General features: G+C 43.1%; 1 protein-coding gene across 4 annotated transcripts in view; it reads left to right on the top strand.

The window, feature by feature from the left end:
* Positions 1–16,915, top strand: part of LOC142367474 (receptor-type tyrosine-protein phosphatase U-like) — a 255,969-nt gene that overhangs the window by 129,378 nt on the left and 109,676 nt on the right. For all 4 annotated transcript variants that reach the window (XM_075449450.1, XM_075449449.1, XM_075449448.1 and 1 more), the window contains exon 3: positions 12,055–12,326. In XM_075449450.1, the coding sequence (XP_075305565.1) occupies positions 12,055–12,326 (272 nt within the window). The remainder of the gene's footprint in view (positions 1–12,054; positions 12,327–16,915) is intronic.

Genomic DNA, 16,915 nt, shown 5'->3' with positions numbered 1-16,915 from the left:
CAACCAAAACCAAAAGGCCAGGGCATGTGCAGATTGTATTTCCATTTCCTTGCTACAATCTTTCCCTTCATTCTAGAGAAAATGGTTGTCATGAACCGCCTGCAGGACCTACCTACAGCTCTGCTTTTGGTTGGACTCGAAGTCAAGCTTTTGATATCTTCTCAGGCAAAGTCCACTCTTTTGGAGGACTGTTGATGGCTCGCACCACTTTGTTCCTTCTGAAATCAGCTCTCTCCACTGAAGTGGCTGATGAAATGCTTTCATAACCAAGTGCTCATCACACAATGCTAGAATTTCTTTTTCCTTCATTTGGAATTTCTGAAATGACAATGTGAAAGCAGGTTATGTATGAAGGAGTCTGTTGTGGTGATGGACGTGCAGAGAATATCTGAATCTGCAGGTCCTCTCGGTCGCACTCTGCAGCTCTTTTTGGTTAGCTGTCTTAACTGTTTTTACTCTTTTAGTTCCCTTCAGAAAATAGAAAAACAGGAACGACAGAGGTGAAACTCGTCATGTTCCCCCAGCTGTGCCTGAATGGTGTGTTGTGGTGCAGTGGTGAGCTTTGTCCTGCTGAAAGAGGCAGATGCTGTCAGAGTGCGGCAGGCATGTTAGAAAAAAACAAATTTAAATCTGAAATGTACGTCTTAAATAACATTCAAAATGTGTTTTTGCTCTTTGTCTACAGTTTTGGGATGCAAATCCACCATCATAACCCCAAACCTCTGTGTCAGCTCTACAAAGATACAGCCATACACATGAATTTGTTGTCTTGTTGAAGAGGCCACAAAGACACCATGCAAAGCCCGTTGACCGTAAAGCAAAACATTGTGGCAAAGGGCTGGAAACCAAAGTTGTGAACTGTGGTATCTCAGCCCCCGGGCACTCTACGAGACTTTCAGGCCTGGGAATGTGAGCGACAACTGTCAATGTAATTCAAAACGAGTCAGAGGAACATAGTTCTTAAGGTTCACAAACTTATTTTGTGTTGCTTTCGAATGACAGAAGAGCAGGTATGGCTGCACAAAGTAAGGTGTTAGGAGAGGAGATGTTCTCTGATGAGATGAGTCTTCGACAGACTCTTTAAGGTAGAGTGAGATGCCCGTGATCTGATAGTATTTGTTAGCTTGTCCTATCACTGTTGGACCATAAATGAGAACAAGTCTGGTCTCAGACTTCCTGATGAGTTGGATGGTGGTTCCAGATGGAGTTCCTGAGCGTAAGCCCATATGACTGAGTTTAGAAAGCTGGGTGCAGACCCAGGGTAACTAGGTGCAGTTACACTGTAGGCAATAATGGGGAGCCAGTGGACCTGAATGGGTTATAAAATAATATGTGTCCTTTTAGACTGATTAAGTATGAATCTGCGGCTCTGCGCCATAGCTTTCTGGATCAAATTTGGGTTTCACTGTGCAAGCTGGGCAACTTGTCAGAAGAGCAGTGCAGTGGTTGAGGTGAGAGATAATCCATATGGACCATGGGTGACATTCTGAGTGATTTAAGGTCTGATTTTACTAATAAGGTCATCGATGTTTTGAACTTGTTGGTGGATTTAGAGGTTTGGTGGAACAGAACAGCAGCACACGGGTAAAGCTACTACATGTGATGCAGCATTTGTATAAACGATGAAAGTGCATGTTGTTGGCCACTCAGTTTGTGCTGCTAATCAGTGTGTCTCAGAGGTGCCGGTGTAGAAAGACAGTAATGACTCATTGTTGATGGCGGTCTCCAACTTGTCCGCTGGGCTCTTGAGTCTCAGCTGGGGAATTTATTAGCTCAAATTGTCAGCTGCACTTGGACTGGTATTGTTTTTGGGATGTTTTGGCTCCATCAGAGTGGCATTCGTGACCAGCTGCTGTTGGTTTGTAGATTTCCCATTTGCACATTGTGAGCAGTGTGTCACCTTGTAAATGGCAAAATCTGCATTGCCTTTTGGCTCCAGTAAACAAGCCCTGGCTCCAGTGTTCGTGCCAGACATCACACACTACAGCCAGATACAAAGAGGAGCAAACACCATGACTAGTCATCTACACTTTACATTTCTTATGCATAATATCATCTGAGGTCAGAGCAAGTCCGCTTTGCCATATCGGAAAGAAGAGGAAAAAATAAAAATAAAATATCAAATTCAGAGTTGAGATTAAAAATTTGGTACAACCTTCTCCAGATGCCCTTAAGGAGCGGGGGAGGGGGTTGCTTTCGCCAAACACACGGTCCTGATCAACATCACCCGAAACCTGACCGCTCGGTGTTATTCATGGAGAGTGAACACAGAGGTAGTATGAGGTGGTATGAGGTAGGAAATCTGAGATAAGGATTTGATTAAAATGCATCAGGTTTTGCCCAGCCGCTTCAAAGGAAAGATGGTGTTGTCATTGTGTGGAATGGGACTGCCTGAGTTATACAAAGCGTTATTGATGGCAGCGGAGGGATTCTAACGAAAAATGACAGGCTCTAACATAGAGATAAAAGCCTTGGCTATCTCTCCCTCTTTTCTTGCTCTGTTTCCCTGCCCCTCCTAACCACTTTCGGCTCCTCTCCTTATTTTATTATTTTTTTTTAGTGTAAGTGTGATAAAAGCAGGCAGACCTATGACTCAGCCTCCCACCCGGCACTCTGATATGAATTCAGGAATCTCAGGCTGTCCCCTAATCTCTTAATGCATGTTCCCTCAACCTTGGCAGGGTCATGGGAGAAATAGATGGAGCCTTATCAGCTTTTATGGATTTATGGAGAATTTCTCAGCACTGGGTGTGTATTTTTTTACACCAGCTTGTGTGTACTTGTACAGTATGTAACTCTGTTCATGTGGGTGTCCTCGAGGGTTCTCTGTAAGGTTATCAGAGATGGTGATATTTTTATGGGTTCTATTATTTTCTAATTACTAAATCAATCATGTTGACTTTAAGCTAGAGCCTATTTTTGACAAATTTGTGCCTGTTAGATAACCTTCACCTGTCTGCTTCAGCTAAATCAGAATATCATACTACTCTGTGGCTTAAAGCTGCCTTAATCAATATATTTTGAACATAGTTAGACAAGAAAAAATCTCTCTCTCTGTGGTTTTAATTCACCATTTTAGTGTTCTTCATTTCATTGTTTTGGGTTTTTTTGGCCAGAAACTTTAGCTGTTGTAATGGTTAAATCTCAGGAAGGGGGTTCAGACCAAAACAAAATTAAAAATTAGATTGGACATCAGACATACATTAACATAACTTCACATTCATGTTGTTCATGAGCTTGTGGATAATATATCAGTTAGCAATTGTTTACTAACATTAGCACTGTAGAGAATGCTAACATTTATGCTGACGCATTAGCAAACAGTAAGGGTAAGGGCTCTCAGGCAGAAATCCATATCATTTTTACTAAATATTCTTCAGAAAATGGTCATTAAACTATCTTGCGAAATCATTTCGGTGTTACGGTAAAGAATGATGTTTTTTAATTTTTTTAAACTTTCCATATGACAGATTACATTCCATGTTTGAGTACATACTGGTGTGATTACATAATGACAACGTTTATCCTTATCCTTAAACTGTATTCAGTTATTTGATAAGAAATGTAACTACAGGTCCTTCAGTGTCTGCACCGAGATGCTCTGCTCTGCAGGCATCAGTTGGGGCAGCAGCATCAGAGCCCAAAGAAACTGAACAAACTGATAAAGCAGACTGACTGTGTTGGGAACTGCTCTGAAGGCCCCCAGAACTGATTGTGCAGCGTTTAATGCAAAAGTTGCTGAACATAATGGATAATAACGCCCACTAGTGCTGGGCGGTATGACCAAAAATACATATCATGGTATTTTTTCACGGTATCACGGTATCACGGTTTCACGGTATATCACGGTATTTTTTTTTTTCATGCATAATTAGGTGTTCACAGCATTTTCTACAGATTGAGAACAGAATTAAAAATTAAAATAAAAATTCTTCAAAATAATTCCTTCGTTGATAATTGGTCACACAGAACTTTATTGTATTAATATTCACATCTTCATTGTAAACAAATGAATAACATAGCTAATTACACTGGTCGGACTGTTCAGCTCTGTTTCAGACTGATACCTCCATTTCAGGCTGGTCCTCATCCTCAACACGCACGTCTCTTTTTCAATCGCGGAAAATATTTTTCAATACTCATCTGGATTGAAGCAGCAAACATTCAGTGTAAGAGTTTAAAAAACCTAATTTATTTGATTCACAGCTGCTAGTGTTTTGACCTCGACAACCCAACTACATTTTTTTTTTTTTTTTTTTTTTACGGCAAACTTGCGACTAGTTAACTTTATAAAGAAGGCATAATCGCTTGTTTGCTATGGGACGGGACAACATTGTATTAAAAATATAAAATATTTTTATAGGACTTTTTAATGTGTGATTTTATAAAGTTGCACGCGATACCAACCTTTTGTGAATTTCGCCAGCCGTCTTCTTTCGGTTGAGCTAATCTAACGCGACGCTGAAGCTAGCAAACTTTCACGCTTCCAGGCATGATCTCGCTGATGGAGACACACGCGGTGTGCACGGAGGGGAGGGGCTGTGTGTGTGTGTGAGTAGGCTATGCGAGAGAGATGCATGACTGACAGAGAAGGAGGGAGAGCAGGGAAAGGAAATGCAGCTTAACGAATACGAGTATTTTTTAAATAGCATTAAAAATAGACAGTAAACATGCGTGTTTAGAAGCGCAACACTGAAAAGGGTCCCATCTCAAACAATGTTGCGCGACGCAGCTTTCCCCCGTTGTGTAATCAAATACACCGGTATGGCAGTATATTAAAAATTCATATCATAATGAAATTATAAACCGGTATTCGGTGTGAACCGGTATACCGCCCAGCACTAACGCCCACCCTTTACGACTCATTATGAGTGTGCTCAGTCAGAGGTGTCTCCAGCCCTGCTGCTGTAAGGAACTTTACAAGAGGTCATTCCTGCCAGCAGCAATAGCCACAAATTGACTACATTGACCATTTTTTTTAGTATTAATTACTAATGCAACGATTTTAAGAGATGTCCTGTGACGTTACTTTCCTTTGGGTTGAATAAATTTTTTTTTTTCTTTTTATTTGGCTGTTATTTGTAAAAAAAATAATACCTATTTCACAGCCTATTTCACAGACCTACCGGCAAAGAAAAACTTTTTTTTTTTAAATTTGTTCATTTATTTCTCAAACAAATGAAAGTGTGGACTGTGTAAAGCATTGATGAAACATTGCAGCATAGTAGTAGTAAACGCTACAACACCACAGCACAGACACAGACAACAAGCCAACGACGAAAACACTTAATGCTGCTGGTCGAAATGCTATGACCTGATGATATGTTAAGGAGCTTAACCTGTTTGTTCGTTTTCCTCGATTCAGTTAACAGTGACTGGGTTACTGATAACTGGTTACTGTTTTAAACGCAAGAAGATATCGAATTTATACATTGTGACAAAACCATGAACCTTGTTTTAGGCTTTGGTTTGGACTTTCAGGCATGAAACGTCCCTTAGACCTTTCCCACGTAGAGGTTACTTATGTAGAAAACAGGGTTCCCGCGGGGTCTTAAAAAGTCTTAAAAGCACTGCACCAGCCCGTCGTGGTGAAAAAGGAGCTGAGCCAGAAGGCGAAGCTCTCGATTTACCGGTCAATCTACATTCCTACCCTCACCTATGATCACAAGCTGTGGGTAGTGACCGAAAGAATGAGATCGCGAATACAAGCGGCCGAAATTAGTTTCCTCCACAGGGTGTCTGGGCTCTCCCTTAGAGATAGGGTGAGAAGCTCGGTCATTCGGGAGGGGCTCAGAGTAGAACCGCTGCTCCTCCGCATCGTTAGGAGTCAGATGAGGTGACTCGGGCATCTGGTTAGGATGCCTACTGGACGCTTCCCTGGTGAGGTGTTCAGGGCCCATTCCACTGGGAGGAGACCCCAGGGAAGACCCAGGACACGTTAGAGAGACTATAGCCGCTTTCGGACAGACCGTTCTAAGAAAGTAGTTATCAGAACTACCCTCCTCGAATTTCGTTCTGATAACTATCCTTCCCCAGCGGAACTGTTTCAGTCTGCATTCGCACATGAGTCGGGACCTGATAGGGACTGATGCGCCGCGCCGTCTGCTTCAGTGACGTGTTAGCCGTTAGCCGTTTAGCGCTACATTCAAACACAAAACAAAACGGTAAAAGTAAGGAGAGTAGAAAAAACACCACCAAGAAGCTAATATGGAGAGTGGGGAGGCCACTGTGTTTATGGTCTGCATGATGGTGATATTAATCATGGACAATCACATCAGGCGTCTAATATCGAGGCTGGAAAAGCTCACAGAGAGAATCAGGAGATACTTTTTCATTTCATGAAGGAAGAAAGGAGAGCAGAGCGCTGGAGACAAATGAGACCAGTGTAAGTTTAACTTATTAAACACCCGCCGGTTGTGTCCGTGTATGAGTAAACATTTCAGCCGTGATAGCATGACATGGGGCGTAGCTAACGACCACCACACACCTCCTCAGATCGTTCTATAGAACCATGAAAAGACCCGACCTCGGAGAAGGAGCTAAATAGTTATAGGAACTAAGGGAGAAAGCCCCGAGTTCCTGTTTGTCCGAACACGGGAGAAAACGGCCCCGCGGATTAAAAGGTTATTAGAACTGCCAAAGGTTCCTACAGTCCGAAAGCGGCTTATAGCCGCATTCGCACTGTAGGAACCTTTTGCAGTTCCTATAACCTTTTCAGGAGCAGGGCCGTTTTTTCCCGCATTCGCACATACAGGAACTCGGGACCATGGCCCTCAGTTCCAATAACCATTTTAGCTCCTTCTTCGAGGCTGGGTCTTTTCTAGGTACTATAGGAACACATCTGACGTAGGTGTTTGGTGGTTGGTAGCTACGCCCCTTGTCATGTTGTCACGGCTGAAATGTTTACTCATACGACACGGACACAACCGGCGCGTGTTTAATAAGTTAAACTTACACGTTGTCTCCTTTGTCTGCGGTGCTCTGCTCTCCTTCCTTCATGAAACGAAGAAGTATCGCCTGCGCTCGATCCTGACTCTCTCTGTGTGCTCTTCCAGCCTCGATGTTAGACGCCCGATGTGATCGTCCATGATTAATATCACCATCATCCAGACCATGAACATGGCCTCCCCGCTCTCCATATTAGCTTCTTTGTGGTGTTTTTTTTCTTCTCTCCTTACTTTTCGCAGGTTATGTTTTGTTTCGTTGTTGAATGTGGCGCTAAAGTAACATGTCACTGTCGCAGACGGTTGCGTCCCACCAGTCTCTATCACGTCCTGACTCATGTGCGAATGCAAACTGAAACAGTTCCCCTGGAGAAGGGCAGTTATCAGAACGAAATTCGAGGAGGACCGTTCTAGAACTGCGTTCTTAGAACTGCGTTCTTAGAACTGCTCTGTCCGAATGTGGCTACTGTCTCTCGGTTGGCCGTGGACCCCCTCATGGTCCCCCCAGAAGAGCTGGAGGAAGTGGCCGGGGACAGGGACGTCTGGGTTTCTCTGCTTAAGCTGCTGCCCCCGCGACCCGATCCCTGGAGAAGCGGAAGATGATGGATGGATGGATCTTTGTATATATGAGTGTAGATATGTTTGATCTCATGTAAGCAATGTTGGACAGAAATCTCACACACTTTCCGTGTGGATCACTACTGTTGGATTCTGAGAGGACTCGCCTCATTTCTGTGCATTTTAGATTAGAAAGCTCCACATACAGTTAAAAGGCAGTTTGGAGTCTTGGTTTGATTCATTTCAGCAAAATAGATAAAGACGGGAAGAATACTGGATAGATGAATGGGTCTGCAAAACACTGAAGTTGAATTTTAGAGATTGGCATTTGTTTTTTCCATAACCCATCTAAATTACTTTCACGCCTAAACCTAAACAAACTGCAGGGAAAGCTCTTTGCTTTTTTTCCTGCCCCTGGTAGGAGGGATAATTCCTGATGTGCTCCTCTGGGTCATAGCCAAGGTAAAGACAAACAACTTATGAGGTTACAAGCCACTAGGTGGCTTCAGCAGACCTAAATAAATAATGCACCCTTTGGTAGTAAATAAAATACGTCCGCATCTGGCTTACCAAATTGATCGTTATAGCCATGGCTGCATATCGTTGTTACCTCACTCCTACTCTTCCCAGTACAATCTTGTTATAAGGACAGTTGGAGACTTGCCCTCCAACAATAGCTGAAGAAAAAGCAATTTAACCACACAGCCCCCCTGGAGAACTGACACATCAAAGCAGCAGGAGTGTCGGGGGCTAAGCCTTCGTCTGCTCAGCCTTCGCCTGCAAGCAGGTGAGGGAGAGAAATATCAGCATTGTCCAAGAGCACAGTGAGATCTCAAAGGACAGCAGCTGCTTGTTATCACAGGATATTTCTGGCAGGTTGGCGTTTCATCCGTGCTTTTGGGGTTGGGAAGACTGAGGCGAGGGAAGGGAAGAACAGTGGTCAGGCCTGTGCAATCCATTTTAGATCTTTTTATCTCCAGCTTGTCCGTCGCTCTAAATTACCTTTTGACCTTCTTCATTTTTCAATTTCCTAAAACGTAGGAAATGATAAGAGAACACTAAAGTTACACTTTGAATCTGACCAAAAAGACCCAGAACAATCCAAGTTTAATCAGACATTAACATGCCTTCGAAAACCGAATGATGCCACTGCATCACAGGTTAGACAGAGAAAATGACTGTACAACTGCTCTTTGTATAATTACCCGTAAGGGACACATGCTGAGACAGGTGTCATGAATGATTGAAACTAAAATGAATTTACCAAAACGGGAAACGTAGCATTATGTACCATTACTGATCTTTGACACTTGGTGGTTATGTTTGAAAATCTTTTTTGGAAATATTATCTATGTGGTCCATTTGGTCTCTTTTATATTCCCTATCATTTTTATTGAAGAAAAATGGGTCTGGGTTCTTGGGGGTTAACTTTCTGTCTGCATTAACTTTTTGCTATATAAATGACCACATTAAGACAAAGGAGAACATTAAAGTGTAAAAAAACATTGCCTCTCGTGTGCAGTCGGCACCCTTAACTGTAATCTATGAAGCAACAGCACCGCTTACTTTTTCTTTCAGTCCACACCTGCTAATGGAACCTTTGCAGATATTTTTCTTTGATGTTTATGTTTTATGTGTTTACTGGAAAACAGAAAACAAATGTTAAATCTTTCATGTTAAAACAAAGCCACTTGCCATTTATAAATGTATTACAGAGTGCATTTATCAGAAAGGGATAGAGAAAAAGAAGACGAGGAGACAAGGAGGATGACAGAAAAGTAAAAAGGAGAATTGGGGGTGGGGGAGCTCAGAGAAGACGCTTGGGAAGGTCAGCAAGACTTGGATCTGAACTTTGTTTGTGTGTATGTTTTTACAAGAGAGAAATGTGTGTGCTGATATGTGTCCTGCTTGTCAGCGTGCAGGTATTATTGCCATCTCTCTGGTTTAAGCATTCCCTCAGTTGCCATTATGGCCTAATAACTGTGTCAGCATGATTAATGGCTGGAGGCAGCGGTCTGATTGCACTCTCCCTCAACTACAGTACCTAGGCAACTACACTACCCACGATCTCCGTGGTCTGTCAGACCAGGCTTCGTCGAGCTGCAGGCCGACACAACCCGACTCTAGAATTTGTTGTGCAGGTAGTTATGCATTCACTCCTCCTCCTACGGGCAACGTGAGAGAGTCTGTCCAGTCGTGATTATTAAAGATAGCATCTTATTGTGTTAATCCTTTTCTCTGGTCATCATTTTAACCCGTTTTCGTTTCCCTCAGGGGCCGTTTACACGGAAACGAAAACGGGTTAAAAACGCAAAACCTTTTTGCGGATGCACTATATCGTTTAGATGGAAACGGCATTTTGGGGGCATGAAAACGCAAAAAAGTGAAACCGCCCTCCAGAGTGGAATTCTTGAAAACGCTCCACTGTCGCGCCACCGTGTAAACGATCAAAACGCAAAACTGCGTTTCTCTTCACATAGAAATAACGTGACAAGCATAATAAAGCGCCAGGAAACCGTGGGAAACACATCAGTAGGCTATCAACATGTCCGTCCCTGCGGACTTTCAACTCGCTTTAGGCGCGGTAATTGACGTTCCAGAGTCATTTCATCAGATAACAGCAATGATGAGCGAGAGTAGTAAAGAACAGACCAAAAATATGAACAACGTTCTCGAAATTCTTGAAGTTCAGAGAAAGCAGACAGCTGTGGGTGAGACCTGGGAGGACTTCTCAGTGGTGGGATAACTTCATGAATGGAGTGGTAGAAAGACTTGGTCTTGGTAGTGTTGCCACCTAGCCATCTGGCGTGTTTACTGCATCGATAATGAAACGTCACACACTTTTGCGTTTCCGTATGCACGCAGAGTTTCACCCTAAAACGCTCGTCTAAATGCAGATTTAAAAGTGAAAACGAAACGCCACTTTTGCGTTTTGGTTTCAAATCGTTTCCGTGTAAAGGTAGCCTGAGGAAGACCATTCAAAAAACACAAGGACAAACCATTATAGAGCATATTTGTTTCATGAGGCTTATTTAATGTTTCAGTATAATGTAATAAGTTACAGTTTTGGCACCCCAGGCAAAAAGAAACATGCCACTGACATGATCTGAGTTCAAACAGAGACCTCTACCAGTTGGAAAGCTTCAGTTTTCGATGTTGCTTGGTTGATGAGTTTCTTCCACTAGAACCATGACCAGCTCACAATTTTTTTTTCCTGATTGCAAAACAACTTCAGACCATTTTCCTTGCAGATGGTTTTAAGTGCTGAGATAAGCTTAACGCTGGCACAGCATGTTTATATAGTCCCCCAGATTGTAAACAGCCTGTAAGGCCCATTCCAAAATCTCCATTTCCTGCGATGGTGGAAGTTATTCTTGTCTAAATTCTGAAGTTATTTTGGGGAATCCACATCCTTTGCCACAGCCTGCTTCCTGAGCCAGAAGCAGAATGATCCCATGCACTTACGAAAAAGTTTACATGGTGTCCTTTTCTATCTCCAAACCAAAAGTTGGTCTACTTCTCATCACAAACATGTTTGTTAAACCCTGTTTGCTAAGTTTCCTCACTTGTGATTTGAATTCTTTGAATGAGAGCTGACGGGAAAACATCAAAGAGATATTGAATACAAAGAAATATAAAGAACTTCTGTGTGACAGGAAACATTTTAAAGTAAGACTCAAGCCTATACCTTCACAATGTTTCCCTTACTTGTAACATCTTGATTGCATTAGACACAGCAGATATGACTGACTAGTATTTTCAGTGTTTGAATGGGTTTAATATCAGTCAGCTAGCTTCGTTGGCAGAGACCCTGCTTTTTCTTTTGTTTTACCACAAGGTTTAAAGTAGTGGAACTTATTATCATCAGCTGAGTTCCAACTGACAAGTCAGAATAAGTCGGATAAACCCTAAAAACTTATGAGCTATTCAACCTTCAAGCTTCAGACCACCCCTTTATTTATCTATCGCCACACTCCTGTCATGGCCAGGGCATTGCTGCTGTGCCGCTTGGAAAAGACAGCAAGCCTCACATCTGTGAACCTCAGCCCAAAATGAAAGTCCAATTTGATGCCGCATCTTTGAGCACAGCAGATCTGAGGAAGCGCTGCAAAACTGATTGAAGCCCTGTGAAGGCAAGGAGAAGCACATACTCAACATATACAGGCAAATAGCCAGAGAGGATCTCAAAGATTCATTGAGTAACAACCTTGAACCTGTCAACTTTGGCACTCAGGCTTTGTTTTGGAGGTTTAAAAATAAGGAGAGGGCAGACTGGCTTCAGCGGCTTAAAACTAACATGACATGTCTATCCTCGGTGAGGTGTTACAGGTGAAGCCCGACAGGTTGGATCTTGTTATTTCTTCTTATCTCAGGACGCTCAGCTTTGTCTTGCAGGTGAAAATACTTACATAGCTGCTATCTGTCAGTCATGCATTTCTATAGCTGCTTGGTAATGTTATACCTTTGTCTCAGTTCCAAACTTGTTGGATCTCCGCTTCCAAATGTGCAATATTTGAAGAGAACAACTGTCCGTTTCCGTTTTCACCACCAGGGTCCTTCATGATGGTCAATTCCTCGCAGCATTTCGAGGGTCAGCGAGCTCAGCTGCACCTGCTTCCGCTCAGCGAAAACGACACCCACTGCATCCAGTTCAGCTACTTCCTGTACAGCCGCGATGGCCACAGTCCCGGAGCCCTGCAGGTCTACATCCGGGTCAACGGGGGTCCGAAAGGCAGCGCCGTGTGGAATATATCCGGTTCCCAGGGGCGCCAGTGGCACCAGGTGGACCTTGCTGTCAGCACTTTCTGGCCCAGTGAATATCAGGTTAGTCAAAAACATGGAGAAGAAGAAGAACACCTTCTTCTGAGGAGGTGAATTATTTTGTCCAAGTTTCTAACTTGTGAAATGTTTAAGTAATGTTTGGGGTGTGTTCACTGTGGCTGCTTATTGATAGCTCCCACACCAGCTCTGCGGGAAGTGAATCTGTAGAATAGAAATAGATGAATAGAAAATAGAAAAATACTTAATTTGTTCCCCAATGGGGGAAATTCAAGGATGCCAGGATGCTGTGTGGTATGATGTTTATTGTTCTCCAAAACAGAATACAATTTCCTCCTCATCCTTTGCTCTACCACAGCACTGAGAGGGTCCAGCCTTCTGCCTACAACAGAACTGGCCTTTTTTACCAGTTTGTCCAGGCGCCTACAGTTTTTGTCTGTCGTGTAACAGTGCACTCTCAATGGGCCTCATGCAACAACCGTTCGTACGCACAGATTTGTTCTTAAGTTGTGCGTACGAGTGATTTAAGAAAATTTGCGCATTCACCAATCTTTTCGTATTTTACGTTTTCTTTCAGGTACGAACAGAATTTACGAGTGATCCAGACCTGTCGTAGGAGTTTCGTAAAATAGTCCGCTGTTATTCCAATCAAGTTTGCTTGACTAATGGATTGTATATTTAATTACTTTGAAGCAAACATAAATAAATATATACATTATACCCCATAATGATGCTGACATTATTCTGTTTGACTTAAATTATGCACTAATTGAAGGTTCATTTGAATCTGTATATAACAAGGTCACTGGGAAGCGTAACCAGCGGCTGACTTGCTACTTTTGGATGCCTTAGTGGGTCAGGCTGTTGAAGAGGCCATGTAGATATCCTTGCGGAGACAGATGAATGGCTGACATCGCGATTAAGACTGCCAAGGACTGTGCTGCCGCAAATATGCAACTTGCTAGAGCCACAACTCCAGAGAGAAACACGCCGATCAAACCCAATTCCACCACACGTCCAGGTCCTCACCACCCTTGGATTTTTGGCCACTGGAACCTTTCAGAGGGAGATTGGAGACAGATCGGGGGTGTCCCAGTCCTCTGTGACTCGTGCGCTCCCCTTGGTCATCAAAGCTCTCATCAGTTTATCACCCATGGTACATCAAATTCCCATACACCGCTGTCCAACAAGTACAAATTAAGAGGGACTTTCATTCCTTGGCTGGACTGCCAATCATAATTGGAGCACGAGACACATATACGCATCAAAGCACCCGTGCTGTCGTGGAACGCACTGAGCTGAAGGCCAGGTGGGAGTGTCTCGACAGAGAAGGCATGCCAGATTTGCACAATATTTCCATGAACGAGGGTCTCCTACAACCTGAACCAGCCCAGGCAGACCAGAAGGTGTGGTGCCAGAAGACCCCCCTCATGGACCACCACCCCATCAAAGTGCCATCATGACGAGGCAACAACTGGTTGCACGGCTTTAGTTGCAGTCATCGATCGCCTGACCATGGCGAGACGTTTTTTTTTTTTTTTTAAGCTATTTTCATATTAAACCATTTCCTTTTTTTTTTTTTCGGTGACATTACGAACTACAGGTGACATTGAATTAACATCACTCGTAATTGCTTCCCATTTCTTCGCTTCAGCAGGTCCCGTAATTCCACTGCTGACACTGCTAAAAATGACAGATTTTCCTTTTTGGATCTCTGAAAGCAGAACTTCAGTGTCAGAGCCCGTAAAGTTGTTCTTTTTGCGTCTTGATGCCGTTTTCATGACTCAACACTCAACACTTCCTGGCACAGGGAGAGGAAGCACAGCTCCTAATATGGTATAATTGTGGGCGTGGAGTATGCAAATCTACTATCCTCGTGCACGTGCCCCTTAAATACGCACGGGTGGGATTCATCATTTACGCAGGTCGTTTGCACACTTTTTCCGAAGTTAAGAGCGCTTGTTGAATCTGACGTTGTGTGTTCGTACGAGACCTTCGAACAAAAAAAGTAAGAGAAATTTAGAATAAAAATACGAAAATGTTCTTGCAAGAGGCCCATTGTTTTGAATGAAAAAAACATGCAATCTGTCAGATAAATGCGACTTAAACAAGCTCAATGGGGCTCGTTTAATGTTTCTTTGGGACAAGATTAACGTTCAGACAGTATGAAGGTAGCTGGTGACTCCCCTGTGTGGAACAGTAAAGATAAGAAGAAGATTTGTTGAAAATACGTACTTCACATGTACTTGTACATACATTTTCTCTGTTCTTCATAGATTGTACAAGTTGTACTAGTCTCAAAGAGAGATGCCTAAGAAGGACCCAACTTGGCAGGTCTTATCCTATCAAGGAAGCATCCTCGACTTTGAGAAGCAACTTGCTTCTGTTCTTGGCTCCTTGTTAACTTGCTTTGGCCTCTGTACTGTCTGAAACCATGGAAACCACGTAACGAGTGGTACCCATGTGCAGGCCGTTTCACTTAGTGTTTGGACTAAGTAATGCATGAGTTTGCACCATTTTCATTAAGTTTGATGTTTTTTCTGATTTACTCGTTGGAAATTTCAGTGTTTATGAGCACTGCTAGAAGTGGCTGCTTGCACTTCGGTTAGTTTGGATGCAAGCTGGGTAAAAATTGGTGTTCTCACTCTTTAAGTGTGGGTTTATTCTCCATTGGAAACTATCTTTCTGAGAGGTTTGTCCAGTCTTTACCCCACCTGAATTCTATTATGACACGGGTAGATTTTAAAACCAATGTTTCTATTCTATATCATGACTCCTGTGAGTTGCAGCATGCGACCCATTCGTCAAACCACATGCAGGAATTAGCAAATTGCAGCTTTGTCATATACTGTGGTTCAATAGCTGTATAATTACAGGGTGTGTGTGTTTAGATTGTATCTTTATTTATTAGTCAATTTACCTGTGTGCTGCAATGTAATCAGTAGGTGTGTTTTACGCCTGTGTCGGCCATTGTGGAGCTTGTAAGCTTCTCATGACTGCATGCAGCCTTGCCTCACCTCATTACAGCTGATAATTTATCCCCTAATGCTCTCTTGCTTCTTACCAAGCCTGCTGCCTCCCACCTCACCTCACCCTAAAAAACTGCTGTTAATGAGAAGGCAGTGGCTGCTGTAAGGGCTTGTGGGAGCGTGAGTCTGCGAGACAGTCAATTGACCTCAATTCCATGCAACCCTCAGCGTGGAGGCGGGGTGGGCATCCGGGTGTTTGATTCCATAACCTTGGTGTACCCCAAAGCCCATCTCAATAAATCAAGAGCCAGTTAATGAGATTAGAGGCCTGCACAGATCAATGACAGCCTGCGCCTCGCCATCCTCAGCTCTGCTGTCCTCACAACTCTCACAAACAGCCAAACTTATTTAAAGTAATGATTTTCTCCTCTTCTGTATGGATGTGAGAAGTTTGCCTGCCACACACGGTAACAGAGGAGGAGGTGGAGGCCGGGGCAGGAGGGTAAGCGGAGGTGTACACTTGGGCTCAGGTGGGGAGTTTGCGTAGCGCCGCAGTGTTTGCCGTTTGGGAAGGCGTGCATACACAGTTTGATCTACTACACTGGTGATGAATGTCCAAGCTGCATGAAGTTCTCCAACAAGGAATATAGACACAGCAAGGATTGTTTTATTTGGTCCAATAAACCTGAATGATGGGCAGCAGCTACTGAAACAAGTAAATCTGCACCGATAAGTTAGGAGGCTCAAACAGGAACAAAGAGAGTTTATCTGCTGTATAAAGGAGGGCACGAGTGAACCTGCCTCTCTCTGCCTCTTCTTTAGTGTTTTTTTAAGTCACATGATCCCACTACCACGACTGCTCAGAGCTCAGCAAAGGCCCCACAGGGCTGGCTCCACTCATCCATTCACCCAGTGCCATCGATAAAGATCACTGCCAGCACACAGATCAGCCCCTGCAGGCCGAAGAGCAGCAGCTCCTCTCAGGGGACGAACAACCACTTCAAAGGGCTTCGAGGAGAACACATGAGTGCGAGAAGCTGCTGGTGATAGTGGTGGATGAGATTAAATTTAAAAAAAGCACTCAGTAATCATTGAACATCGACTCCCCCTCAGGAGATACAGACTGCTTTAGAGATATGTTGGACTGGGATCAGAGGTGTTTTTGGCCTGTTGCATTTAGACTTTAAATGATATCAGATTGCCAATAGTTCTGGATTCCAGATGTCCATCTTTGATATTATGATAGCCTTTTGTGCAATAAATCCAAATTATTTCAGGTTGATCTAACAGTTTGATGATAAAAAGATGGGCAAACCTTTTAGACATGATTTTGATCAGTTCAGAGACGGTAAATCCTCACCGTGATGGTTACAGTGCCAATCAGCTCAGGATATATAGCAAAGGAAATTGTCCAACTTACTGTAATCATTTAAGTGGCACTCCAGTGATTCCAGCGATTTAGTGCTGTGCTTTCATACAGTCTAGGGGACTCAAAAGAGGCTAATTAAAAGAAGAATGGCTGAATGATATAGCAGAGGCCAAGATATTCATTTAATTGATTTAAACCCCAGTTTATATCCTTGAAACTCTCTCCATCATTTTTATATGCCTACAGTTATTAAAAACAAAAATAATTCACCCTCTTTCAATTTCAAGGTTTTACAT

Source organism: Odontesthes bonariensis, chromosome 18 (genome assembly GCF_027942865.1).
Source record: "Odontesthes bonariensis isolate fOdoBon6 chromosome 18, fOdoBon6.hap1, whole genome shotgun sequence".
Lineage (NCBI taxonomy): Eukaryota > Metazoa > Chordata > Actinopteri > Atheriniformes > Atherinopsidae > Odontesthes > Odontesthes bonariensis.
Note: the sequence above shows the minus strand (reverse complement) of the source record. Positions and strands in the feature narration are given on the sequence as shown.